Source organism: Pithys albifrons, chromosome 3, assembly GCF_047495875.1.
Source record: "Pithys albifrons albifrons isolate INPA30051 chromosome 3, PitAlb_v1, whole genome shotgun sequence".
In the NCBI taxonomy this organism is placed as follows: Eukaryota; Metazoa; Chordata; class Aves; order Passeriformes; family Thamnophilidae; genus Pithys; species Pithys albifrons.
Window position 1 is genome coordinate 46,207,263 of NC_092460.1, and position 27,943 is coordinate 46,235,205.

Sequence of the window (27,943 nt, forward strand, 5' to 3'; positions counted from 1 at the left end):
CCCCTCACAGCCATCCATCCCCTCACAGCCATCCACCCCCTCACAGCCATCCACCCCCTCACAGCCATCCACCCCCTCACAGCCATCCACCCCCTCACAGCCATCCACCCCCTCACAGCCATCCACCCCCTCACAGCCAGCCATCCCCTCACAGCCAGCCATCCCCTCACAGCCAGCCATCCCTTCACAGCCAGCCATCCCCTCACAACCATTCCCACACAGCCATCCCCTCAAAGCCATCCATCCCCTCAGACCCACCCCCTCATAGCCATCCATCCCCTCAGAGCCATCCATCCCCTCAGAGCCATCCAACCCCTCAGAGCCATCCAACCCCTCACAGCCATCCCTTCACAGCCATTCCCCCCCTCACAGCCATCCATCCCCTCACAACCATCCCCACACAGCCATCCCCTCAAAGCCATCCATCCCCTCAGACCCATCCCCTCAGACCCATCCCCTCACAGCCATCCCCTCAGACCCATCCATCCCCTCAGACCCATCCACCCCCTCAGACCCATCCACCCCCTCAGACCCATCCACCCCCTCAGACCCATCCACCCCCTCACAGCCATCTACCCCCTCACAGCGCTCCCTTCCCGCTCTCGCGAGAGATCATGGCGGGCGGGGCCGGAGGGGCCGCCCCTCATCCCGCTCCCGCCCCGGGGCCGCTCCTGATCCCTCTCCCGGGCCCTCCCCGGGCCCCGCGGCCCCGCCCCGGCTCACCTCGGCTCACCCCCCGCATGCCGGCGGTGCCGGGGGCGCTGTGGAGCGGCGCCCGCCATGGCCGAGGCCGGAGCGGGGAGCGCCGAGGAGGAGCGGCGGGCGGAGGAAGGTGCGAGTGGGGCGGGCTGGGGGAGCCCCTTCTGCGGTGTCTGTCTGTCTGTCTGTCTGTCTCTCTGTCTCTCTGTCTCTCTGTCTCTCTGTGTGTCTGCCCGCCCGGCTCGGCGATGTGGCGCCGGCGCTGCCCGTGGGCTCTCTGGGGCCCGCCCGGGTGGGTTGTTCGGTCCCCGCCCGGGTGGGTTGTTCGGTCCCAGGTTCTGTGGGTTCTCTCAGCCCGCGGAGGAATCCCGGGAACAGGCTTGGAAGGCACCCCGGGAGCCCATCCAGTCCGGGTGACATGAACACTTCCAGGTGGGTTGTTTGGAAGGTGTCCTGAGAGGGAGACTCCGCACCCTCCCCGGGCAGCTGTTCCAGGGCTCCGCCACCTCCAGGAAAATTTCTTCCTCACGCTGAGGTGGAACTTCTTGTGGTTTAGTTTATGGCCATTTCTCCTCGCCCTATGGCTGGGCAAGGCTGGGAAGAGCCTGGCACCGTCCCCTGGCACCATCCCCTGTCACCCACCTGGGTGATGGTCACTCAGTGCTGGTCATTGCCATCACCCCCATGGGATGTGCACTAAAAACCTCTCTGTTTTTCTTTCTGTTAACTCTGTAGGTCATAATTTCTGATAATACACTTAGCCTCGCATTCCTAATACTCCAGTATGATTTTTAAATTTATTTTGTAGGTAAATATGTTTAGTATTGTAGGTGTAGTGACCCTGGTTTCTGTGTGTGTGTTCCCACGCTTGTAGGGTGACCAGGCTTTGCTGTTCCTTCCCTGTTCTCAGTCATAAGTTTCTGGTACTAAGCCCGGGCTGGTTGTAAACCACCAGCAGCTGCTCCTCCTGATTGGAAAAGATTCGCTGCTTCCCCTCTTGGAGGAGAAAGGAGTGTTTGGAGAAACAGGAGCGAACCACTCCCTCTTAAGCCATCGTTGCAGTTCTGTTTAGTTAGGACAAGCTCTTCCAGGCTGAATTGTTTCTTAAACATCTGCTGGGTTATGTGTGTTTTAATTTACATGGGAATCCTGCTTGTCTCAAATAGGTGATGTGTTTCTGTCTCTGCTGCTTGGTTGTTTAAACACTGGTGTCAAATTTTGTGACAAATAATGTGTTTGAAAACCCAGGTGGGGTGGAGGTTTTTTGTAGTGTTTTGGCAGTCTGGCGAAGTGCTTAAAACAAGGGGTTTATTGTTTATATTGCGCACGTACTGTGAGGAAAGCAAATAAACAAAACAAAGCCCGAATTACTGGTACATTTCCATTTACAAATGGATTTGGGAAATTAATGTTATATTGTGAAATAACCCCCCCCAGTCCTTGCTTGCTTTACCTACCTATGTTCATACCTGTTCTTTTAGTGGATTTGAAGAAACAAGTTTGGGGTTTGTTTGTTTTTAAGATAAATTGTTTGTGGAATAGGCCCACACTAAGGTGAGCTGTTTAATAGTGTTTTTTTTTCACTTAAGTGTACATGTTATTGTTGGTACTTTTGCACATTATGAAAAACAAAACTCTAAACTGGACATTTTCATGATTCCAAAACTTGCAAGGAAACAGCCACCCACCATTCCTTTAGGAGTGTGTGATTGGAGAGGGTTTGTGGTTTGTTGTTTTTTTTCAGTAACAAGCTATGACATAGGAGACTCTTGATTTTTATCAGTGGTTTTTACCTGGTGTGAAGCTGAAAGTGCCTGGGAAAGCAGAGAACCCTTTCAAGGGCTTGGGCAGTATCTCTTTACTACCTGGTTACTGTCTTGTTATACTTTTTAACACACTAAGAGGTTTGGCCAAATATTTGGTGCTTGAAATCTATGAAGTAAATGTGTTATTTATTGGGTAGGTTGTTATTCTTGACTAATTCTCTTCTGAGCGGTGAAGATTTGTAAAAATAGAAGCAGAGAGTAATCAGTTGTCTCTATTGTTGTTTTATTTAAATGTCTATAATTTAGGATATTTTTCCTTGCTTCATTTTCTGATATTAAAAACAATCCAGTGTTTTTTAAGTTAATGTATTTAATGTAGTTAATGCAGTTTATTCACTTCATAGTGTTGTTCATAAGATCAGGATTCTGAATTCCCTGTATCCTCTTCCTGCATTACACATGCCTATAAAATTTGGGGAGGAATAAACTGCTTTAGACTGTGCATTTCTACTGTTTTCGGATCCTTGGTGAAAATTGTTGCCCCAGTTGAAATTGTTTCAATGTGAGATACTGTGGGCAACGATCTTGCTGTAACCAGTCCGAAGATGGTTTTCATGACCTATTTTAAAGGTATAAAATAAATAATTAATTAAAAATTAGTTTTAAATACGACTCTCAGCCCTGTTTGGGAAATAAGGCTGTTTGTTTTATACTGCAGCTCAGACCTGCAGGGCCTGTAAAGTGCTATCACAGCACCTGTAACTTCCTTTCTCGTGCAATTCTGTGTGTATGGAGGCTGTAAGTGCAGATTTCTAACTAAAATGTGCAGTAAGAGTTCATTAAAACAATTTTATAAAAATAACTCCATAGTAAAATAAGGCAATTCACATGACACAGTTACTTGACTCAGCAGCTGCTCCCTGTGTGTGCTGCAGGTATAGATGGAATATCCGTGACTGCTCAGGTCACCAGAGGCACAGGATCCCAGAATGCTGGAAGGGACATTAAAGATCATGTTGTTCCACCCCCTGCCATGGGCAGGGAAACCTCCCACCAGCCCAGGTTGCTCAGAGCCCCATCCAGCCTGGCCTTGGACACTCCCAGGGATGGGGCAGCCACAGCTTCTCTGCCCAACCTGTGCCAGGGCCTGCCCACCCTCACAGGGAAGAATTTCTCCCTAATATCCAATCGAACCCTGCTCTCTGTCAGTCTGAAGCCATTCCCCCTGTCCTGTCACTCCAGGCCCTTGGAAATAGTCTCTCTCCGCCTTCTCTGTGGGCTCCCTTCAGGTCACCCCAAAGCCTTCTCTTCTCCAGCTGAACAATCCCAACTCTCCCAGCCTTTCCTCCCAGCAGAGCTGCTCAAACCCTCAATCTTATATTTAAAATAAAAATAATAGCTTGTTCATTATGACAGAACTTGATAATTCTGACAGAACTTGATAATCCAACTTGACATCTTCAGTTTAGAAAGGTTTGGGAAGCACCTCAGTGTAGCAGATGTGGTGGGTGTGAACTGAATCCCCTCAGCCCCACTTACTCTGCCTGGTTTGGTGTGCAGGGCAGTTCTGGTGTTTCTGAACTTGGCTCCTGGTGGGACAAACCAGCACAGAATTGTTCGACAGCAAAGTCAGTGCTGCTCCACATCTCCAGGGACTGACCCAGGGCCTGCTCAGGCAGCTTTAACACACGGGCACTGTGAGGATCTTTGGCCCAGTGAACCAGAGGAAATGTGATTTAGCCTGAGCTCCCTGAACTGCTTTCAAATTAGAAACAGGGGCTTCTGCACCAGCTGCTTCCCCCTGACCTGCTGCTGTTCTGCCACAGATTTACCTCTGCACACACAGCCCTGGGAGTGCGTTTCAGTTTTTATAACTCGTGTACTTACACTGCAGAACCCTCATGTGCCACTTCACAGGCACTTCCAGCAGCATTTGAGTTCTTTAAACTTCTCACAACTTAAATTTCCAGCTCAAGGTTCTTGCACGTACCAGGAAAATACCTTTGGAAAATCCACATTTTAATAGGTTGTGACATCCATGATCTTAGACATTTCCATTCCAAGCAGGTTCTTTCTTCTCCTTTTCTTCTGCCAGAAAGAATTTCAGAATAGGAAGCTGGATGGGAAGTTCTTTATTCTTGGAGAGGTTGTGCCAGTGTTACCACAGTGTTAATTTAGGCTGCCACATTTCTCCAAGTCTCATTTATTCCCAGACTGCCAAGGGTGTCACCCTAAGTTTTATAAATGTACTTATTCACTGGCATTTTATTCCAAGCCCTCTTCACTGTAATGTCCTGATAGCTGGATTTGGATGCTGTTTCTTATTCTCACTGAATGAGGGTTGACTGACAGCTTTGTATTAATTTATTAATATATACTTGGCTTGTATCCTGCTAATTTTTAGAGTGCATGTGTGTGTCTTGTATGCCTTCCTTTTGATGATTCTAAAAAGTCAAAATAATGTTTTAGTGCTAAATAATAATTTTAGTGCAATAATTTAAGAAAGCCTGTGAGGAAGAGAAGGTGTCCTTGCATGGAGGGGTGAGTGGGTCATGAGGTGATAGTGCTTAATTAGGGCACTAATTTTGAAAGGCTGTCTTGGGCTTGATCTTGTTGCATGTGGTAGAAACAGGTGCTGCCTGTGGCTGTTGTATTTTAAGAGCTGCATGATAGTCTAGTGGCCACTTTGGGTGGGATTTATCTCACTTCTCTTTGGTGTCTGCAGAGTCCATATCCAAGCCTGAGCTGGTTGCCTTGGTCTTGGTGTAATCCCTGACTAGAGGTGGATACTCTTGGGCAGCATCTCATCGAAGCAGCTGTAGGAATCTATTTTAGATGGAGATGAATCACCCAAAAACTGTTGTATTTCTTCTAGACAACTGCAGGAGTCTATTTTGGGTAGAGATGAATCACCCTGGAAATGTGTTCCCTCCGGGAGGGCCTGGAGTGGCCACTTTGGCTGTGGACATGGTTAGTTGTTGGGATGGATCTCCCCTTCTGTGGCTGGTGGAGTTGGGCCATGAGCATTTTCTGTTGGGTTGTGTTTGCTTGGGAACTGAAAACCTGAGAGCTGCTGGTGGAGCAAACAGTTCAGGAATGTGGCACGTGATTAGGAAATGTTATTTCTTGTAATTGGAAAAATAGAGAGTCTCCCAAGCCTTTTTTCTTTAATGCATTGAATGGGATTGACACAGAACCTTTGCTGAACTCAGGAATATGTTGGTTTGTGTGTCTTTATATCACACCCCTGATGTGTCCAACGTGCTTTTGAAATATTTTTATTTTTAATACAGATAAGCACATGTGCTTAATGCTGAGAGCCAAACAGATCACAACAGGCTTGTATTTGAGGAACTATTGACTTGCCATTAAAATTCAGTTGCCAGGGGCATTAACAATGAAATGAACAGTAATAAAACTCTCATTTCTCAGCTGGAATTTTATTTGGCTTGTAAACCAGCCTGGTGAAAGTTACAGCCTTTGGGGTGATAAAAGGAAGCATCTCTAGTTGAATTAAACTGTTTCTAGTAGTTAAAAATGATCTTACAGGAAAATAATCTCCCAAAGTGCTAGAGCTGGAGAAATCTTCCATCCTGGACTCCACGAGGCTGACACTCCCCAGGGAGAGGGAGCACCTTGGAATCACCTGGTGTTAAAATGAGAGCTATTAGAGAGCCCTCAGAGATTATTTCAAATCACCTTTACTGACTTCTCAGAGCTGACTTGGCTTTAGGAGCTGTTTCTGCTCACTTCTTGCTCAGTGAGCGGTATGTATTAAAAAGATTTTCCTTTGTCTCTTAAATTCCACATAGCTACTTTTCTACTATGCTTGGTAGCTCTGAAAATTTGAATTTATTTCTCTATTAGTCTTGCTTTGCATTGTTTATTTTTGAGGGGTTTGATTTGGGTTTTTTGACAATCTTAAAGTATATCTATAAAGAATATATGCTGCATGCTGGGCATGTCAGGGATCACTGTGGAGTCTTTACATTGTTTTTTTGTCCAGGATCAACCACCCATCTTACAGGTGCTTAATTTGTCACAGGGGTAGTATTTAGGTTTCAATTTTTCACCTAATAATTGTAGTGTAAATGTTCTTAATAAGTCATTGCTGTGGATAATCTAAACCTGTTTTGTTTCCTCTGTTAAAAATAACAAGGGTATTTTTAGGACACGTACAGGAGATAAATGCAGCATTCAGAATGTGTTGCTCGGGTGGGCATGAGGAAAAGCTGACAGTGACTTTGATAATGGGATGGATAAAGTGGGGAAGCTGCAAAAGGGGCAGTGGATTTGGCTGCTCTGCAGGGCAGCAGTGGCTCAGAAAGCAGGTTGGCCATCTGTGTGCACAGCAGGATTTAGGTCAGTGGGTCTGGGCCAGCCTGCTGTGCTCCAGGATGGAAGGATCTGTTGTGCCAAAGGCATTCCTGACTTGGAATCATGTAGGTTGCTGCTTAGTAAGGAGTCTTTTATGAATATTCATCAAGTAAGATTATACTTCAGTAGCTTAATCTAGTAATTACAGGATGCTGTGGCCTGAGTGAATTAAAAATGCTCCTTTTAAATAAACAGTTCCTGTGGAATCATTGATGGTTTTTGTTTTGTAATTGTGTTAATAACAGAAATATAACCTTCTCTTCCTAATAGTCTCTCATTTTAATCATAAAAATATTTCAAACATCTGCCATTTGTAGTATTTATCATGCCATTTCTTTTAATATCTTTTTAACCTCCCCAAATTGAATGTGATGTGTATTTGAAGTAACCAAGTTTTCCTTCTGTTGCGGATGCCAAAAGGCTGTTACTTATTTGTCAAGTATTTATTGATTCTTTGAGTTTCCACCTCTTTTTTTGAAACTTCCTGTGTGACTTAATGAGTTAAAGAGCTTTCTAAAATAAAACAGGGACTGACTTTGTATCGTCTGACTTGATAGAGAGAGGATTAGTGGAAGACCAGGCAAGCTGTTGTTTGAGTATTAGCCTATATTCATTTAACTCTCCAGACTCCTATTCCAACAGCAAATGAAAACCTAGAAGGTCATTTTTATGGTGTAAGATGTGTTTACACCCAAGATGGAAAAAATGCAGTGTGCTTTGTATCATTCTTCTTGCACATCTTTATCTGTCATTTACAGACAGCACAGGCACTAAAAAAAAAAGGGGAAGCTCACAAGAAAACATCTATTTTTAATTTCTGATGAATTTTTGGAGTACTCCCCTTGGCTTTGCCCCCTGCTAAATTAGGTTTTCCCTTCCTTAGGGGAGCTTTCTGTGTCTCTCATCTGTCCTCAGGAGCATGTGAAGCCTAAAGGAGTTCCTACATTTGCTGAAACAGAGTTAATTCTGATTCTTTACCCAAACATCAGCTGGGTGATTCTTTGTGCCACCTCTGTGTTGACATAAACAGTGTACAAGTGCGTAAGTTCCTTGAGGCTGTTTTCCTTTCCCAGTAGGTCGCTGGGATTCTTTTGGCTTTGGACTTCCCTTCTGTCCTTCCCAGAAACAAAGCAATTTTCCTTGAGAGGAGAGTTGTGAAGGGAACGTGATAAGATTTCAAGGCTCTTCCGACTTACATGGCAAATGTAATTTATAATTGTGTATTTTATATCAGAAATACAGCACACCTTGGTTGGTTTTTTTTATATCCAACTTGTCTTAAAAAACGCAGTCCACTGTATTTTTTTTTAGTTTTAATCTAGTTTGAGCCACAGTATTTTGCTTTGGTAGCTAATACCCCATGTGTGATTGTGCAGCAGGGATTTCTGTCTGTGATTTATGTTGCTCTGGTGTGTTGCTGGGGTTGGTGAGATGGCCCAGTGCTGTGGGAGGACAGTGTCCTCTTTGCTGTGCTGAGCTTGGGCAGTGCAAGCCTTTTGTTTTCGTGTCAGAGGCCTGGAAACCACACACAGAGCCCGTTTTTGTGCCAGCTGAGGATCCCACTGGCCCCAGGCTGATGCAGCTCTCCTGGACACTGAGTTTTATTCCCATTCCAGAGAGTTTCCCAGTCGATGGGAGCCCCTGTGCTGCCTCTGAAGTGTCCAGCCTCATGAATCCCACAGCCAAGCCTGCCACCACCTCTGCTTTCAACCCTCCAGTGCCTGAGATTCCGAGGAAGCGCAAGGGAAGTGACTCTGATAACCAGTAAGTAAATCCACTCTGCGTGTGTCTCAACTTTAATCTCTACAATTCCTTCCAAGTCCATTCTTTGACAGCCCCTGTTATTAAAACCAGGATTCTGGAATGCCATATCCTGGCCTGAAGTGTCTGGATAATCATAGAATGGATTGGGTTGGAAAAGACCTCCGAGATCGTCAAGTCCAACCCTTGGGCCAACTCCAGTCCCTTTACCAGATCATGGCACTCAGTGCCACGGCCAAGCTCAGTGTAAAAACCTCCAGGAATGGGGAATCCACTCCCTCTCTGGGCAGCCCATTCCAATGCCTGAGCACTCTCTCTGCAAAGAATTTTTTCCTGATATGTGTCTGCAATGGTGAAATTTCAATCAAACCTTGTTTTTGTCTTTTCCCCCTTTTTTTATAACCTTGCTTTGCATGTCAATAAAGGCAAATTAGTAAATTACTTGGAATCTCCCAAGTGCACACTGGAATTTCACTTTCAAGCATGAAACAAGATTGTTGATGATCAGTGATCAGAGCAGGCACTGTCTTAAAGGTGGAGACAGAGTTGGGACCTAAAAATGGGGCCTGTCCTATGGTTGTCCTCAGGCTTTTCAAGTAGGTCACAGTTGACTCCTGAGGTGACACTGTTTTCTCCTGATTGGTGGCTGCCAAAGAGATGCCAGTGAACCAAAAACAGTGATCTGCTCAAGGCTGTGTTAATCAGAACTAAGGGGCACAGCCTGCAGGTGTTCTGCATTAGATATCTCAAAGTAGTGTGAAAACCCCATTTTTTAAAGGTGAGGGGTGGGAAATTTCCATGTATTTGTCATTGTTAAAGCAATTCTCTTTAATCCCTGCTCCTTCCAAATATATTCCACTGATCTACAGAATGTAGCCACACTGTTGATGTAATTGTCAGCTTAGAGATTCAAGTGTGTCTTGTAGATCACTGAAAACTCCAGCAATGCATTAGTTTCTGGAAAAGAAAAAACAAGTCTCCATCCTTTTTCAGTAGCACTCATTGATTTTTACCTGTTCAGTAAAAGTGCTGGTTCATTGGTAGTAATTAGGTTATAAAAACTAATGTTCTTGCTGAAACGAACTTATTAAGTGGGATTTCCACTAAAAGTTTTCAGTGGCTTTGCTTCTCTTGGGTGTGTCAAGTCATCTTGTTGTGCTTCAAGCTACATTTTGCTCACTTTCTTACCTGTTTCTGCAGGGACACGGTGGAAGTTGATGGTGATCCTCAGAAAAGGTACTTTGTTATAAATGAGCCCATTCGTGTTTTGAGTGCTTATGAACATGTCACACTTTCCTGGCTTGATAAACTGAGTGGTTCCTGAAGGAAACACATCCCAGGGCAGGGCTTTGCCCAGCACAAGGTGAGGAACAGGATGGAGAGGTCCAGCCAATGTTAAGGGCTCCTCATACTTCTTCCTAAGGCATTTCTTCCTGCTTCCAACTTCACCAGGCTTGTTGGTATGGAAGTTAAAAATGGGAACAGATGACCAGTACCACTTAAATCAGAAGACTGGGGAGGTGAAGGAAAGGTCTGATATTCCTCTAGGACTGGTGCATGTAAATGTTGGTTTGGTTTAACCTTTCCAAATGCTTTTTGAAATAGAACTGTGTTAAAATAATGTTGTTACAAGGTCACAAACCAATCCATTTCATTTGGAAACAACAACCATCCAAATCCAACTGCCTGAGCACTTCAGGGCTGGCCAGGAGTTAAAGCTGGTTGTTAAGGGCATTGTCCAAACTCCTCTCAAACACTCCCAGGCCCAAGGCATCCTCCATCTTTCCAGGAATGCTGTTCCTGTGTTTCACCACCCTCTTGGGAAAGAAATGCTCTTAGTGTTCAGTCCAAACGTCCCCTGGGACAGCTTTGAACCATCCCACATGTCCATACCAGGGAGAAGAGCTCGGCACCTTTGTCTGCACTTCCCTTCTCAGGAAGGAGGATTCCCCTCAGCCTCCTTTTCTCCAAAGCAGACGAGCCAGGAGTCCTTGGCCACACAGTATTCCAGGGAAGCCACACCAATGCTGAGCACAGCAGGATAACCCCTCTTGGACCATCTGGCTGTGCTGGTTGGTGATCCCAGGATGTGGTTTGCCCTCTCCATGCCTCAAAGTGGGCCTGTTCTTTAGTTCTTTATCCCAGTAACAGCACAGCTGTTGGGACAGAGGCTGTAAATCCATGCAGGGCTGGGATTGAGCACTTGGGCAGCAAATTTGGTGTAGGTTTTTCCCCAAGTGGAGCTCCTGAGGGAGAGGGAAAGTTAATTAATAGGGCATGTGCTTCATTGCAGTTGGTCTGCCCCCCCCCCCCCCCCCCACCTCCTTTCCTATGCTCAGACAATGTAAATTCAGTTGGAGATCGTGGTATGAGCATAATTCTGTAAAATTTCTTTTAAAATGTAGAAAAAGTATTAGTTGTTGGTAACTCATCTAAATTGGAACAGTTAGAATGAAGGGGAGTCCTGTGACCTGGGTCCAACCTACTCATTTGTCAGTATTTAGTGTGATACAGACACTGTGACTGCTTACAGTTTTATTACGTAGACTTTCCAGTCATTGGTGTAGGGCATGGGAAAATTTTATACTTCTTAAAGTGTAATTTAGGCAAGGATTGCTTATTTTGTCACTGACAGTAAGATATGAGAAATAACAACATGGATAGAATGATCTCTGTTGTAAAATTTTAAATTAAAAAAAAAATCAAGCTTAGACTGAAGTTGTCTGAATGTTCCAATAATGTTGTTTTCTCCTGTTTAAAAATAGCCCCATAATATGTTCAGACAACTCTGAACAGTGGAAGTTGTGCATTGGTTTCCTCCTCTTATGTGTCACTGGATGAGTTTTGATTTAGAAATTGTTGTGGGTTTGCTTTTGCTAGAGGCAAAGTAGATTTGTGGGAGGAAAGAAGTATTAAAGTTTAAGTATGAAATATGCAATGTAAAACTCTATATCTTGTTTCTTCCAGGAGTGAAGATGAAGAACATGTTAAAGTAAAGGATTTCAGGTACTAATTTGCACTAGAAATACATTTTGCTGATAAACACTGGGATTCACAACAGTCTGTGAAAACTCAAATGTTCAACAGTGTATTTTTCCTTTTCCCTGCCAAATGTGTTGGAATTTTTAGAGCCTTCTCAAGGTTTTTTTGTTTTCTACTGCTCTTAATAAAAGTTGCTGCAGAATATCTCAGGTGGTTTAGCAAAAGCATGAGAATAAAAAAGGGACAATTAAATGCAGTACATTCAGATCTTATATAAAGGGAGGAGCTGATACTTCATTTGTGTGAATTTGGGAATTGTTTTTTCTGGAGGTATTTAAAATTTATCCTACATGGAAATGGATTCAGCTGCAGCATGACTAAGAATTCCTGGTCTGGAACAAGTTTTTGTTTTTTTGAACAATATTTCAGGTTTACCATTGAACTTTGAATTCACATCAGTTGGAATTCACTTGTAAGATGCAGCCACAATTCAGCCAAATATTTTCTGCCACAGACAAGCCACTTGGTAAAACTAGAGCTGTTCTAAAAAGTTGATTTAAAAATGAGTGTTTCTCATTTTTCCTGTGAGCAGAGATGTCAAAGCAGAAATCCATAATCCACTCATCGTGCTGCCAGAAGTATTATTCATATGGTGTGCTAACTAATAATTATGAAGTGTTCCTGTAATTTAAACAAAATTAATGAAACTAAAATGTTCCAAGATATATTTAGAGTTTTGTTTAACTCCAAAATGATTTTTTCTTCACAGATTTTTATAAAAGATTGTGTTTAATGACTTTTGTGTTGTACTTTATTTTTTTTTCCTTAAGTTTTGGTTCATTAGTTGGAGGGAAAAAAGGTAGACAGAAGACTCTTTGGAGCTCTTCTTACCAGTTGTGTCCTTCCAGTGTTTCTTTCCTCCAGCTAAAACTTCCTTTTCTCCCTTCCCCTTTGTATCTGGGGAATGTAACATAAGGCTTTTTGAGTCCTCACCTGAATTTCTGCATCCACCTCAGTTTTTATAACTCCTCATTGACCCTGAGAGCTGTGGGAGGCTGTTCCCTTTCCTGGAATGCTGCTGTCCCTCTTCCCAAGGGTCACAGTTCAAGGAGACACAGAGGATATGACTTGATTGTTCCTACCTGACACAAGGAAGAGGCTGAGTGAACCTCTAAAGCTGAGCAGAACTCATACAATTAAATGTAAAAGACAAAGCTTTAGTGAGAGAAAAGCAGATTGCTTGGCAGAATGACCCGGAATTAGTTGTGTGCTGGAGCCATTTATTTTTTGGAAAAGCAATAAAAATAACAGACACCTCGGTCTTTAAAACTGTGCTTTGTTCTTTCTCACCTTATCAGGAAAGGGAGAGTTATCTGAGATACTTGAGTTGTAGCTTTTTCTTTCAGTTCCCACTGCATCCCTTAGAATTCCAGGTAATTGTGGTGTTTGTTGTTGTGCCGTGGGTAAATCTTGGTGTTTCTGAGGGGGTTTTAAGGTAATGAGTTAACAAGGAGACACTGCTCATCTCACAGGCATAAAGCAGATGTCAGAGGTGCTTCAGCATGTGCTGTGACATTCTTTTTGGAAAGGAAAACAGCAGAATGAGTATCCCATCACAAGGCCAGGGAGCAGGGATGGCTTCCAGTGATTCCTGAGGACATCCAGAGTTTTCTGCTGTACAGGAGAGTGTCCAAGTAATCACCTGGAAGTCAAAGGCCACAAGGAGAATTTAACTTCAATGAGTCTTATAGCATCATGTTCCTGCCACATGGAATCAAATTGTTCCTTGAGATGCTTTTCTTCCTCAGTTTTCCCCCATCATTCCTGTGACCATTTCAGCTTTGTGCAAGTGAATCCAGTACCAGTGACAAACTTCCAGTGCAGTTCCACCTGTGGTGTGTTCCATTCCCAAAACTGAACTGGTGAATGTTATGGGGAAAATCAGGTGTTCTATTTATTTATTTATTTTTAAAAATATTTTTCCTTCTTAGAGAGGCTCACAGTCAAACAGAGAAACGAAGGAGAGACAAAATGAATAATCTGATTGAGGAATTGTCTGCCATGATCCCTCAGTGCAACCCCATGGCCCGAAAGCTGGACAAGCTCACGGTGTTAAGGATGGCTGTGCAGCACCTAAAGGCTTTAAAAGGTGGGCTTTGGGAAACTCAGGCCTTGTTCTAACACTGTGTATCTCCTCTGATCTTAAATAAATCAAGGGTAACTCATTTTACATTCCCTTACTGTGTTTAGTTCTGAGTCTGTTCCTCATTGTAGCTTCCAGACCTTAATTTCTTCTTTTTGCTTAATATAGCAGAAAAAAATCCACCCTTCAGTGTCTGATATTTTCTCTCTTGTAGTTCAGTCACTCTTTGATTCTGTTTAAAAAGCACAGGAGTCCAAAGGAATGTTGCAAGACAAAACACAGTTTAACAAAATGGTTGATGTCTGGAATTACATTAAAGTCTTAAAAACCCTCACATCTTAGAGATTACCAAGAAAAAGAGTGATAAATTTCTGATAGCCTCAGTCAGATGGCAAAGTTAAAGTAATCATGGATCTCAGGGAAGGATTTACTGTCAGGATCAACCCAGGAAATACTCTTTCCTCTCTTTTTCCTATTGCTGGGGTTTGGGATTTTTGTTTTAACTTCCCTAAAGAAGGTTGCACATTGCATAGTCTGTCAGCAGCACCCAGGATGTTGGGGGTTTGCAATTCCAACAGGCATCTGCAAAAAATCTTCAGCTCAAACATTTATATTTTCCCAATAGGTTGTGCTAACTGGACTTCACCCAGCACAGTTATATATGTGTATATATATGTGTATATACATATATATAATTTTCTGAACAAATGCTTTTAGAGACAGTAATACTCTGGAATTATAGTGAATTATGAAATTTGCTGGAAAGTTCAGCTGCTACTTACCTCAAAAAATACCTAGAAAAATTATAGAATTGCTTGTAATGGATAAAATTACTTATTTTTATAACGTGCCGTAGGTGCTGGGACAGAATGTGCAGTGAGTGAGTGTCACTACATATACTGAGACATCCAATTTAAGTACCAACATGTGTTTTTGGGATTGTTGGCTGGATAGTACTAATGGAGCATTATTTATGCCACAAGACAATAGATAAATTGCAGCTATGCAGGCTCAGCAAATGTTGAGGATTGTGAAATAGTCCTATGAAATATATCCAGAAAATTCAGGTCTCATAATACCCCTTCTCTAGTGGTATATTAATGATATCTGAACAGATGTTTCCTTGGTTTGTGCTGAGTAAAGGGCAAGAAAAAATTAGTTATGTGCTGGTATGTTTGAGATTTTTTTTTTATTTTTAGAAGTTCTAGAAATTATAATTATGGTTTTTATTCAGCTGTCGTGGTCACAGAGGAAAAATATAAAATATGTAACAAGTATAACTCTGTTAAAAGTAAATGTAAAAGTTAACTTCTGACATTTTGTCTGTGAATAATCCCCTTTGCAGGTTCCAGCAGCTCCTATTCAGAGGTGAGGTACAAACCCTCCTTTCTGAAGGATGATGAGCTCAGACAGCTGATCCTGAGGGTAAGGGGAACCAAACTCTCCTTATTATTGTCACTTTTCTGTAACAAACTTTGCCAGGATCTGTAAATGACTCCCAAGCAACCTGTGCCAGGGCCTGCCCACCCTCACAGGGCAGAATTCCTTCCCATTATCCAATCTAACCCTGCTCTGTCAGTTTGAAGCCATTCCCTTGTCCTGTCACTCCAGACCCTTGGGAATAGTCTCCCTCCACCTTTGTTGTATTTAATTTTATTTTTAGAAGTGTGCTTTCTTGCAGTAGTGAATATTCCTTGTGTATTTTAACTGCTTGTTTTTAAAGGCAGTGTCTTTATATTTTCAGGCTGCAGATGGATTCCTGTTTGTGGTTGGATGTAACAGAGGGAAAATTCTGTTCGTCTCCGAATCCGTTTGCAAAATACTTAATTATGATCAGGTGGTTATAGTTGGGTTTCTTGCTTTGCTCTTACCTTGCATCTTTTGAGAAATTTTAAAAATTTTACATTTTCATTATGTATAGAATTTCTTGAGGTTTCTTTGATTTAAATTAGTCCTTGTGTGTAATTTCTTGGGATGTCTTTGACTTAACCTTCCTCAAAGCAAGGCTGAATACCCTGTAATAAAATATTTGCAAGTACACTCAGTGTTCCTGACCTGAGTAACAGCCCCAGATTTTACCTCATCTTTAAGAAAACTGCTGGTCTGAGAGGAAGGGATAATTGGAAGATGCCCTAATTTCTGTGTGCAAGAGATTTTCTTTTACATAGTGAAGTGATTTTCGGGCTTTTTAGGCCAAGGAAAATTGGTAGTTGAGGAGTGGAAGTTAATTAAAGCTTTCCTTGGTGATGTCTCTATGTTTGGCTGCGCTACATAACCCATCATCCACAATAACTGCCTGAAGGGAACTGCATGGGAGTCAGCTTAGCCTGTGGAATAAGGAAAATAGGGAAAATAGAAGTATCCAGGATCAGCTGACCTTTAACATCGTGGGCATTTACCACCAGTAATCAAGGCATGCTAATTAGTTCATGTATCTGTGACTTCTGCCTCACAAGCAGAGGCTGAAACAGTTAGTGCTGCCATCTGGCTACTTGTGTGACTTCAGAACCATTTGTGCTGCCTTGGTTTTCTCATAAATGAGAGGGTTTCCTGGGGAAATGAGAGGGTTTCCTGGGGAAATGAGAGGGTTTCCTGGGGAAATGAGAGGGTTTCCTGGGGAAATGAGAGGGTTTCCTGGGGAAATGAGAGGGTTTCCTGGGGAAATGAGAGGGTTTCCTGGGGAAATGTGAGGGTTTCCTTCATAAATTTAAGAATAACTGATCTGGACTCTGTTCCATAGATTTATTTTTATCTTTTTTTTAAAAAAAGCAAAACTATCTTTTTAAATAGAAATGAAATGAATCATCTCAAGGGAACAAGCATAAAGCAGATTTAATTTTTTTTTAAAATTTCCACACTGACAGTTGTTTTTCTGGGATAAGTAGTGTGTGGGGTTGTATTCCAAACTGGTGTGGTTCTCATCTTTTTTTTTTAATAGGCCAGTTTAATTGGACAAAGTCTGTTTGATTATTTGCATCCAAAAGATGTTGCAAAAGTTAAGGAGCAACTTTCTTCATCAGATGTCTCACCTCGGGAGAAGCTCGTGGATGGCAAAAGTAAGTCATTTTGAATGTGCTCAGATTGTTTCTAAGGAGATGTCAGTAAATCCACTTATTACCCAGGATATATTATTGTGTTTTTATGTCATTCTTGAGGTACCATTTCTGTGAGCCTTTTGAATGTGTGTCTGCTGCTTAGAATGCACTTGCAGTTTAAAGCTAGCCCAGAAAAAACTGATTTTAGATCATAAGAATGAAATTTGCACTGTTGAACATCTACCAAGCTGTGGTCTGACCTTCTTCCTACCAGGAATACTACTTTTTTTTCTTGTATTTGCTAGGTCTTGTCAGTACAAAAGCCCTGATGGGATAAAATACTCCAATATCAAGAATCCTTGTCTGCTCTGAAAATGCCAAGTGTCAATCCCAATGTAACCAAACCTTCTTCTGTTTGCAGTTGTGTCTAATATGGAAAACTTTAAGTACTGTTAAGGACCATTTCATAGCTGGCTTTTACAAGCATCTTTGCAGTTCTCCCTTGTGCCAGATACAAGTTGAAAGTTTGTTAAAATACCATTCCAAATATCAGAAGGGGTTTAAAAATAGTTTGGGAGCTCGTTTTTAATTTAGGAATCCGTGGGACAGTCGTGTTTTATTTGCTCTATTTTAACTGTTAGACTGACTCACTGTAAGGACTGAATACAGTTAGCAGAATGCCCATCTTTGCTGAAGTTTTACTGCTTGACTTTGATTTTTTTTTAACTGCTTTACTGAATTTTTGTAAGCTGGCTTGCAAGTCCACACAGATTTCCAAGCTGGACCAGCTCGACTCAATTCCGGCGCTCGCCGTTCCTTCTTCTGTCGCATCAAGTGCAGCAGGACCGCAGTGAAGGAAGAGAAGGAGTGCTTGCCCAACCCAAAGAAGAAAGGTATTCACACACTGTAGATCAAGTGGATTCAAGTTTTTCGCTTGAAATTTGGGGTGTTTAAATTCCGAGCCAGTAGCGTGGCCCTTGTAGCTCTCCTGGTGTGGCTGTAGAGGAGTGTAAGTCTGTGCTGGAGGTGGGAAAACACTCTGGTGGTGCTGCTTCTCCTCCCTGTTCCCTCCTGGAAAAGAGGGAGGGAGGGAACCCGAGGCACAGTGGCTGTTTAGGAGCATGTGGTCTGTTGTGGTCACATTCTAGAAGTCTCAGGGAAATACTTGAAAGGACTGGAGCAGATCAGAAGAATGAAACTAAATAACTTATGTCTTGAAGGTAACTGAGTGAATAAGGCCTGCAAACTCTACTATTTTGAAGGAAAAAAAGCAAGTAAACCACCTTTTTTTTTCTGATTTACTTTTTGTGTTGTGTGTATTTGAAAGTATGAGTTTTCCTTTTTTCCCCTTTTCATAATAAAGTTAATTTGATCAGTGTAATTCCATTCATTTTTCCAATAATTTTGATTTAGTTTATATTTCAGTATGCCTGTGCAGTAATAGTCTTGTCAAATTTTCAGTGAAAATTTCCATTTTAAAATGTAATTTCCAGCTTTTGTTTAAAACCTTAGTATTGATTTTTGCAAAGGTGTGCTAAAATTGTTTGATCCTGAAAAAACCCTTCAACTTCTGTTTTTCAATGTGACCTGTTACTGTTGAGATACACCACACAACTGTAAATTTTAAGAGGCCCATAATTGTAAGTAAAAGAGAATTTGATATCCCTTGGTGTGCCAAATAATTTGGTGAGATAAGAGTTTAACTTGGATAAATGTTTGTTGAGGGAGCAGTTTGGAGGGAAGGCACCTGAGAGACTGGGACAAAGTCACAGTAGGATAAACTCAGTTTCTCATTGAGCTGATAAATGTTTTTTTCCTAGTTGAGAGGAAATCAAACCTATGGAAAGCATCATGTTCAGCATAAAGATATCAGGAATGCTTTGGCATTTTTTTGGGAAGACAGTTAGTGTAGGACATGAAATCATCTCCATGCCTTGATGCATATGAGGGTGTTTATGTGTTATGTAGGTGGCAAATAAACTGTAATTTAAGGCACTGAAAATATTTGTGTTCCCAGAAAATGGTGGAATTCAGAAGCCCAGGATAAACAGAGAATGAACTGGATTGTTTTGTGCTTTCCCAACTGATTCTTTTAGCAACTGCAGTAACCATAAGTTAAGGTCATTGGAGTCCCAAAGGGTAAATTGATTTGGAAGCTGCAGAGTGGCATCTCCAGTTAATTTTAACTTATAATCCATATGAAACCATATGAAGTGATCTGTGGGTTACCAGACTGTTGGTTTGCTTTGTTGTTACTGTGTTTGAACCAGCAACACCTATAACTTATCTTCCTGAATCCCACATAGGGCTAGAAGAGCTCTCTCCAGGTAAGCCACAATTAATTAGTACAAAATTAATTTAAAATTACTCTGTAAAATTATCTGTAGCCTTATACAGCTGGTGTAGGTGAGAATAAAATGTAGCTGCTGGTCTTGTGGCCAGTAGAGTAAAAAATGTAGAGTCATTTACTTTTTGAACAATAACTGCTTCTTACTTCATTTTTTTTCTCAGATCACAGAAAATACTGTACCATTCACTGCACTGGGTACTTGAAGAACTGGCCTCCTAATGAGGTGGGAGCAGAAGAGGAAAATGATGTAGAAAAGGACAGTAGTAACTTTAACTGTCTTGTTGCAATTGGGAGGTTACACCCTTATATTGTTCCACAGAAGAGTGGAGAGATCAAAGTCAAAGCAACAGAATTTGTTACCCGGTTTGCCATGGATGGGAAGTTTGTTTACGTAGATCAGCGGTGAGTGGTTTGTTCTTTGTGAAGGGAAAGTGACAATGACACCACTAATTAAACATGCTGCCAGAACTCTCATTTCTTGAGCAGATCCGTATTTCTAACTGGAATTTTTGAAATATTTTCAGAATTTTTCCTGCTGTCCACAGCAATTAGTTCAGTCTGAATCTGTGAGTGCTTGGGCTCTGTTTTTTTGCCAAACATAAAACTTAATGTATAGACAGGTATGGTTCTACAGAAATGTGTTACAAAATGCACTCATGTACTTATTTATTCATAAAGAAAATCTCAAGTTACAGCTTAATAGCCCTGCTTATGACTGAAGTAATAATCATTTAACCAGAAGGTACTGTCTCTCAAAGGCCTCCTATTTGGGACAAATACACTATATCTGAGTGAGGTACCAAATTATTTCATTAGAAATGAAAGCTGAGTTCCTATTTTTGAACTTTCTGAACCAGACTTTTCTTTGTTGTAGAGACGAAGTTACCACTTTGCATTTTGAACTTCATTATTGCCACTGGAGACTTTACTGCTTTCAGTCACCTTTCCTTTCAACTGAAAGTGCCAGTTTAAGCCTATTCCTTCGAGTGGCAGAGCAAAACCCAACTACTGAGTTTATTTAATGACTCCATAAGTGTGACCAATACTCTGACTGGCCAATTATGACCTAATGATCAGCAGTACTTCTTGTGAACACGTGGTTTGCTTGTTTAAACACTGGTTTTTTTGTCTTTGAATTGCACCTTATTGCAAATGGATAATTTGCAGTGAATAATTGTTCTCTTAGAGCTGCACTAATGCTTTATTTCTTTTCCCAAACACTAACAGTGTTTCTTTAAATATTAACTTTCTGCTTTGTCTGATACTGAAGGAAACAGCTTTGCAATTGCCCTCTGGGGTTCATGTTTTTGTCTCTCTCAGTGCAACAGCAATCTTAGGGTATCTGCCTCAAGAGCTTCTAGGAACTTCTTGTTACGAATACTGCCACCAGGATGACCACAATCACCTCGCTGAGAAACACAAAGAAGGTACAAAATATCATTAATATCATTAAACACACTCTTTGTGAAAGTTCACCAAGTCCTGAGTCTCCCTTCTAGTGGTTTGCTTCTTACCTTTGCCTTTCTAAGCATAAATATGGTGATTATAACTTTCCTTTCTTATCCAGTGTTGCAGAATAAAGAAAAAGTGTTTACAAATTCCTACAAATTTAGAGCAAAAGATGGGACTTTTGTTACTTTAAAGAGTCAGTGGTTCAGTTTCATGAATCCGTGGACCAAAGAGCTGGAGTACATTGTATCAAACAACACTGTGGTACTGTAAGTAGTTCCTTTAAATCTCCATATTATTTTTTGCCTTAATTACAATTAGCATTAGCAGAATTAGCCTGTTTAAGAAGCAGAACAAGGCTGGAGAAGATCAACTTGAACAAACATTTTTTGGCCTTTACCAGCTATTTTTATTTCAAGCCCAAGTTGTGGATTTGACTCTGAAAACTCTGCTGTTTCCTGGTAGGAAAGAATGAAATGAAACAATTTCTTCTTAGAGGAGGGAAGGAAGGATCTTTTCAGAAAAGTAGTTATGAATAAATGGAGATGTCAAGTTAATTCTGCTTTTCCTCCTTGGCTTTACAAGCCTGCATGTGGCAGTTGACCCAATTTTAAGTGCTCCCCCACCTACCAGGTGTCAGAAGGTGCAGAAGGATAATTGATAGATGGTAGAAATGCAAGGCAGGACAGAAAGACACTCCTCAGACTGATTGCAAGGAAGATGCCTGTGGGACAGTAAATCCATGTGTTTAATTCTTCTTTTCTATTTTTAATTCTTTTTTCATTCTCCATGCAATGGGGCAATAATTTGGATTGTTCCAGTGATACTGAGGGTCTGAGTGGGACAGAGAGGGTTTAATTCCCTTAAACCAAGTAGTCAGACTTGTTCCTGCTCACCTGTTGTCCCTCACAGAATTAAACCTGGCAGCCTTGCCATGGAACACAGACACCCCTGCTGGCCTTCTTTATTTGGAGAATTAATATTTCACCCAGACACAGTGCAAGGATTGAACATTAAAACCTGAGGGATATCTCATTTTCACCAGTTTGAGGATGGCAATTTTTATTCTGTGTAAAGTATTATTGAAATGAAATGTAAATCTGCTGGATTTTGCCCTTGAAAAAATTGCCGATTTTTTATTTTTTAAGTTTGGAGGTTTCGTGTGTGTGTGTTTGTTTTTTTAATGTATTTCAATCTCAGAGGTCACAAGGAGTCAGCTGAAGAGGAGGCTCTCTACAGTTCCCAGCCTGCAGAAGGCAAGTGTTGCTTCTTACAGTTATCAGAGGTGCATCTCCTGATCACTCATTTGAAATTTATTCACTCCAGGGTTTTTTTTTTTACTCTGAGTGCAAGGATTAATAAAGCTAATTCTGGTGACACTTTCTACCTGCCTAGGGCATCCTAATTCACAGAACTGGAAACAGAAGCTTATTTTTAATTTCTAGCAGCCTCTGTTACACCAAAGATTTTGTTTGATAGACATTATATTTCTGGCACAGACTATTCATAATTTGCCCAGTTTTCTGAAGAAATGCAGTTGTGCTCTCTGAGTTTACATGTATTCTACATGGCAATATTGATAGAGATATATATTTTGTTAATATTTTTGTGCTGTTTGTAGATTCTGCTTTTTATGTCCTGTTTTATCATCTTGCTCTAAGGTCTTTATTTTTGCTTTGAAATGTTCTTTTAATGACTGATTTCAGTTAGTGAGAAATAAAAGGGTTTTTCTTCCTCTTGTGCTTTGCATTGTCTGTGAGAGAGACTGGAGGTGGCAATGATTAAAGTTAATTTCACTACCGGAGAGCAGCAAACATCACACATATATTATTCTCTTGTCTTTACATTGCAAATGAGGCTTAACAACATGAATTAGTGTCTCAAAGACTTTAATTTCTGAAAATAAGAGCAATGGAACAAAAACTGCGTTGAAATGAATCCTTGCTGTGCAATGAAACTGCTGTGGATTTAAGGTTTTGTTTAGGTTTTGGGGTTTTTTTAATCTCCAGATGCTGTAAAACAGTCTTTAGTGAGTGTACCTGGAATGTCCTCTGGAACAGTCCTTGGTGCTGGAAGCATAGGAACCGAAATTGCAAATGAAATCTTGGAGCTGCAGAGGTAAGAAATGCTGAGCAGCATCATTGGGCTTTTAAGCAAAGGTGAGGAAGAGCTTTATATGTTATGTCAAGATTCATTTTGATTGTGTTAAGTGAGTCAAATCACAGAATCATAGAATGGATTGGGTTGGAAAAGACCTCCGAGATCATCAAGTCCAACCCTTGGGCCAACTCCAGTCCCTTTACCAGATCATGGCACTCAGTGCCACGGCCAAGCTCACTTTAAAAACCGCCAGGGATGGGGAATCCACTCCCTCTCTGGGCAGCCCATTCCAATGCCTGAGCACTCTCTCTGCAAAGAAGTTGTTTCTGATCTCCAGCTTCAATTTCCCCTGACAGAGCTTGAGCCCATCGTGCCCCCTTGTCCTATTGCTGAGTGCCTGGGAGAAGAGACCAACCCCCACCTGGCCAGAACTTCCCTTCAGGGAGTTACAGACAGTGCTGAGGTCACCTCTGAGCCTTCTCTTCTCCAGGCTAAACACCCCCAGCTCCCTCAGCCTCTCCCCACATCACTTGTCCCTTCTCCAGCCTTTTCCTTAAGGATTATTTAACTGACTTCCAAGGGGTTGCTGTGATGCAGCTTCTCCACATGCTGTTGAATTGGGTGGATAAACTGCTTGGGAATGCAGAATGAGTTGTCTGTGAGTAGTGCTTGTTTTTCTGGTAGGAAAACTTTCCTTGAAACAATTCCCAGTGGGGCACTTCGATAGCCTGTGTTGTCCCTAAATGCAGACCTGTTTTCAGTCCCAACTCCTTCAGGAATTCAGGCTTCATTAGAAGGTCCAGCCACCTTGTTAAGGTCAAATTTAGGGTGATGGTGGTGCATCTCATCAGTTACCTGAGTGTTAATTAGAATTTAAGACATCATTGTTTCACATGACCTTTCCAGTGTTTGTCACTGGGGAAAGCTGGTGGCTCTGCAGCACAGGGGCTGTATTTCAGTGTTGGATTCATGTGACCTGGTAAATCAGCTCAACATGTGCAATTTCAGGTTGCATTCTTCACCTTCAGGGGAGCTGAGTCCATCCCATCTCCTGAGAAAGTCACCAGCTTTAACTGTGAACTGCAGCGATGTGAGTATGGCACTGCTGTGAAAAGCTGAATCTGAACAGTCACCTGTTCACTTTGACAACCTAAATATCAGTTCTTGCTTTATCTTTAATCTTCATGTTCTTGAATACCCTTTAAAAAAATCTGTACTGTTTAGAAATGCCTAAAATTGTGACTTTGAAGGTTTTCCAGTGGTCTTCTAAAAACTGACAGAACATGCTCTTCTGCTCATCTACAGTGCATGTAGCACCAAAAACTTTATTGTACTTATTAACCATAGCTGTGGAATAATTAACATATTTTTAACCTAAATATATTGTGTGTTATATTACTGGCACTGTGTGAGTAAACATTTACTTTTCCATACATTTCTTTCCATTTAAAGACAGTTTTATCTTCCCATTGCAACTTCTCTTTCCTGACAACACTGTTCTGGACTAGGGATTGTTTTGGCTTCCTCCCTTTTTTTTTGTGATCAGTTCTCCCCTGTGTTGCCACAGATTTTTCTGCCAAATGGTTTGATTTATATATACTGAACTCTCCAGATCATGCAGCATCTCATAATAAAAATAATTGCATTGTATTCATTGAAGGTTTATTCTGTGCTTTGTATCCCATTTGTTCCCAGAATACTTTTGGAAAGCATTTACACTTTATTAATTTCCTGGTAGAACACACACAGGTCAGGCAATCCAGGAAACTCTCCTGCTAAAAAATAGGGGGGGGGGAAAAAGATCATTTCTTTCCTGATATATTTGAGTCAGGATGATTTTCATCTCAATTGTTTCTATGATTCACACAGTTTAACCCGTACAGAACATGATGGTTATGAAGGTCTTTAAGTTTAATCTTTTATCTGGAATGTTTTGACATTGACAAACCTGATGCCACTGGGACTTTCTAATTTATGGCAGACATAGAAAGTATTTACCAGTACCCTGTGCTGACTTTTTTTGCTGAATATTGAATTAGAGCCTCAGGTCACACCTTTTATTTCAGCCAAGTCCAGTGCTATGTGAACTTCTAAAAAAGTTACTTTTTAATGCCGAGTATCTGCCTGTTGATGCCTATTTTTCACTTTATTTAGTTCTTAAAAATCTGACAGCAATTTATAATGTTTCTGGAATGTAATAATTGTGCCTAAATTCAGAGATTAATTCTGCCCTTTTTGCTACTTTGTTCTTTCAGGTGCCAAACAAGGAGCTGATCCAGTTATGTCCTTCAGAAACAGACGTTCTGGAGGATTCAGAACAAACCAGGGGTGCTATTCCATTTCCGAATAATGAGCCTCTCCTCAGTAAGATTTATTTCTCTTGGGGATATTTTGGGAGTTTTTTTTCCTTTCCCCTTGTTAAGTTTCTAATAAGGCAGCAGTTTGGATATGTGGATGCAGGATTCCCTGTCTGGGTATGTGGATGCAGGATTCCCTGTCTGGGTATGTGGATGCAGGATTCCCTGTCTGGGTATGTGGATGCAGGATTCCCTGTCTGGGTATGTGGATGCAGGATTCCCTGTCTGGGTATGTGGATGCAGGATTCCCTATCCCTGGGAGAGGAGAATCCCATTCCATTCTGTTTAACATTAAAGACAAAATGTTTGTGCTTATCCTGCATTTCAACTCTTAGAAACTTTCCCCCCAAACAAAGAAAAAACCAACATCATCCTCGAAGTGGTAATTGATTTTAAACTAAAAGGGGGTCAATTTAGGTGCTGTTTAAAAACAATTATGTTTTGAGAGTTCTTTGTGCTTCCTGCTGCTTATGGTGATGTTTTAATCCTTCTGTAGGTGGTAATTCCCAGCTGGACTTCGATGCCATCTGTGAGAATGATGACACTGCCATGACAGCTCTCATGAATTACCTGGAGGCCGATGGAGGCCTCGGGGACCCAGCTGACCTCAGTGACATCCAGTGGGCTCTCTAGAGTGGCTTTTTTGGGATGAGGAGGAATGTAAAACCCAGAATGCACAACAACCACACATCCTCAGTACTGTATTATGTAGTTTTTTTAATGTTTCCTTTGGATTCACACTTGCTGTCTATATATTTTTAAAGACTGAAGCCTTGTTCAGAGACACAACCTCTGCTGCACCTGTGGAAAAATGCAATATTTTTTTTCATGATGGGGAAACCTTGAAATTTTAATATTGAACCATCTCTAACTGGAATGCTTAGAACACATTAGTATATTTTTGCTAAGAAGCTTTAACCAAAAGGTACTGTACAATGTACAGGAATACTTTTTCTTAGTTTTAATACTTAAAACTTTTATTTATTGGTTTTGTTTCAAGCAGTAGAATATTGGTTATCCATGTTACCTTCTGTAGAACCTACTGTACTGACATGGTTTGAGACTATTTGTGACTATTAAATGTCGTTGAAATGATGATTTGCACACACTACAGTTGTAAAACAAAGTATTGTAATTCTCAAATGATGCAGTTTGTCATTCCTTGCCCTTCTCAGCTGTGCAACTTTTGCAGTCAGAAGTGAAAATAAAAAATACAGTTCAGGGAGCAAGGACTGGAATTGGATCACCAGAACAAACAGGTGAGAATGTTTTGAGGAAAAACAGGCATTTTCCCAGTACACAAAAGGGTATGAGAAAAGAGCAACAAACTCTTAATTACTGTTTTGTATTATTTGTAGTGTATTATTAGAGGGGCAGTGCAGAGAACCTGAGAAAAATAATAGTATAAGCACTTTGGTCTTGTCCCAGGTTATTTACTAATAGACCGTCTTGGTTCCAGGATGAGACTTGCACTGTTGGTGAAAAAATGTTAAATTCTAAAGCCTCTTTTTATAGTCTCTATTTTCTATTGCTTGAGTCTGTGACTTTTTACAATCTCTGTAATATAGCCCTGCCTGTAAGAAAATGCTATGCAGGATTAGCCTCTGGGGAGCAGCTTTTGCAAGGCCTGGATCCCAGTTACAGCAAAGGACTCAAGAACATGGCACTTTATAGGTTTTATTACAACAATATAGCATTAATATGTAAGGAGGGTCTTTTTATCTCTGCTATTAAAGATTTAGACACTTTTGCAGCAATTATATATCCTAAAAGCATATATTTTTTTTCTGTTTTCTTGGGTTTTTTTAATTCAGGTAATGAAAGGAAAGCATTTGAAGATATTTGCTACCTGTGCATCTTTTGAAGAGAGACATTTAAACATAGGTACTACCACGAGCTCTGTGGTGTTTCCCATAGCAGGGAGCCTGTTCCAGGGCTTTTTAGGAAGCACATGGATGTGGCAGACACTAGATGTCACACTTGGACTGCTGTCCTCATGCCTTGGGTTTGGGCTCGAACTGGCCTCCTGTGCTTGGACAGAGCAGCTTTATATCTTATAGATATGGCTCCTTTTGCACATCAGGAATCTTTTGGGCACGTCCAGATTTGCCAGGACAGATTATTGGGTTGATTTCTCTTTTTTTAAAGTCTGTAGTTCCTGCAATCCACTTTTTTTTTGCAGACCTGGGGCCAAAATGATCAGTTCTCTTGCTTTGTCAAAGTAAACTTTTCTGTTTTTTCACAGAAAACAAATTTTGGACAAAGTGAGATAAAATAAACAGGAGCTTTCTAAGAATTGAGAGGAATCTCTTTGCAGAAAGGAAATACAAGAATTTCAGGGTGTGCCATTGTAAAATGCATTTATTTTTTCTATACTAGAAATAAATTCTAAATAAAGCAAGAAATACAGTAGTTAATAGGTGAGTACATAAATAACTTAAAATTATAGACTTTACATAGTTTTTTTAAACTGGATTAGTTTGAAAATGGGGCAGCTGTTGTTACTGAAGGAGCATATTAGTTCTTTCACAAGATTTATATGTGTCTAGAGTCAAACCATTATTTTTGGATTCCCTGCTTTCCCTAAAAAATAAAAACAAAACTGTAACTCTCTTTTGCAGTCAATGATCAATATTGTGGTTCTGGATTCATTTCTTAGATTCTCCCTTTACTACTTGTGAATTTTCCTGGCTTGCAGAAGCCTCTGTGAGAAAATATTGTAAATATTTATGGTGAAATGAATAGATATTTTTGAATGCAGTTGGGATAGGATGTGCTTATTTCTGTTTGTACAATCCTGGTAAGACATGGGCAGTTTGTTCTTGGTGCAGGTGATCGGAGGATGTGGTTCAATCAGGTCAATAAATGTTATTTTGATGCACTGCTGTTAGTCTGCTAACAATTCTATCCAATGCTGAAGTTAA

The 27,943-nt window shown here is 41.1% G+C and overlaps 1 protein-coding gene across 2 annotated transcripts; it reads left to right on the forward strand.

Annotated features, from left to right (window-relative positions):
* Positions 1-635: 635 nt before the first annotated feature.
* BMAL2 (basic helix-loop-helix ARNT like 2) lies at positions 636-27,904 on the forward strand. Of its 2 annotated transcripts, XM_071551628.1 has the most exons (18): positions 636-832; positions 8,459-8,606; positions 9,804-9,839; positions 11,571-11,609; positions 13,577-13,734; positions 15,074-15,153; positions 15,473-15,565; positions 16,667-16,784; positions 17,513-17,656; positions 19,275-19,336; positions 19,433-19,515; positions 20,434-20,540; positions 20,681-20,831; positions 21,763-21,818; positions 22,572-22,680; positions 23,671-23,752; positions 24,918-25,026; positions 25,516-27,904. In XM_071551628.1, the coding sequence occupies exons 1-18, from the start codon at positions 781-783 to the stop codon at positions 25,650-25,652; spliced, it is 1,764 nt and encodes a 587-aa protein (XP_071407729.1). In that variant the 5' UTR covers positions 636-780; the 3' UTR covers positions 25,653-27,904. The 2 variants fall into 2 exon arrangements, with proteins under 2 accessions (XP_071407729.1, XP_071407728.1); XM_071551627.1 differs by having other exon boundaries at positions 637-832; positions 19,275-19,515.
* Positions 27,905-27,943: the final 39 nt, after the last annotated feature.

What these genes read in the sequence shown, in the direction of transcription:
- BMAL2 (XM_071551627.1), top strand. Translation starts at nt 781, where the DNA reads ATGGCCGAGGCCGGAGCGGGGAGCGCCGAGGAGGAGCGGCGGGCGGAG. An exon ending in GGAAGTGACTCTGATAACCA is followed by an intron (nt 8,607 to 9,803) that starts GTAAGTAAATCC and finishes CTGTTTCTGCAG; the next exon opens with GGACACGGTGGAAGTTGATG. An exon ending in TCAAACAACACTGTGGTACT is followed by an intron (nt 20,832 to 21,762) that starts GTAAGTAGTTCC and finishes TTTCAATCTCAG; the next exon opens with AGGTCACAAGGAGTCAGCTG.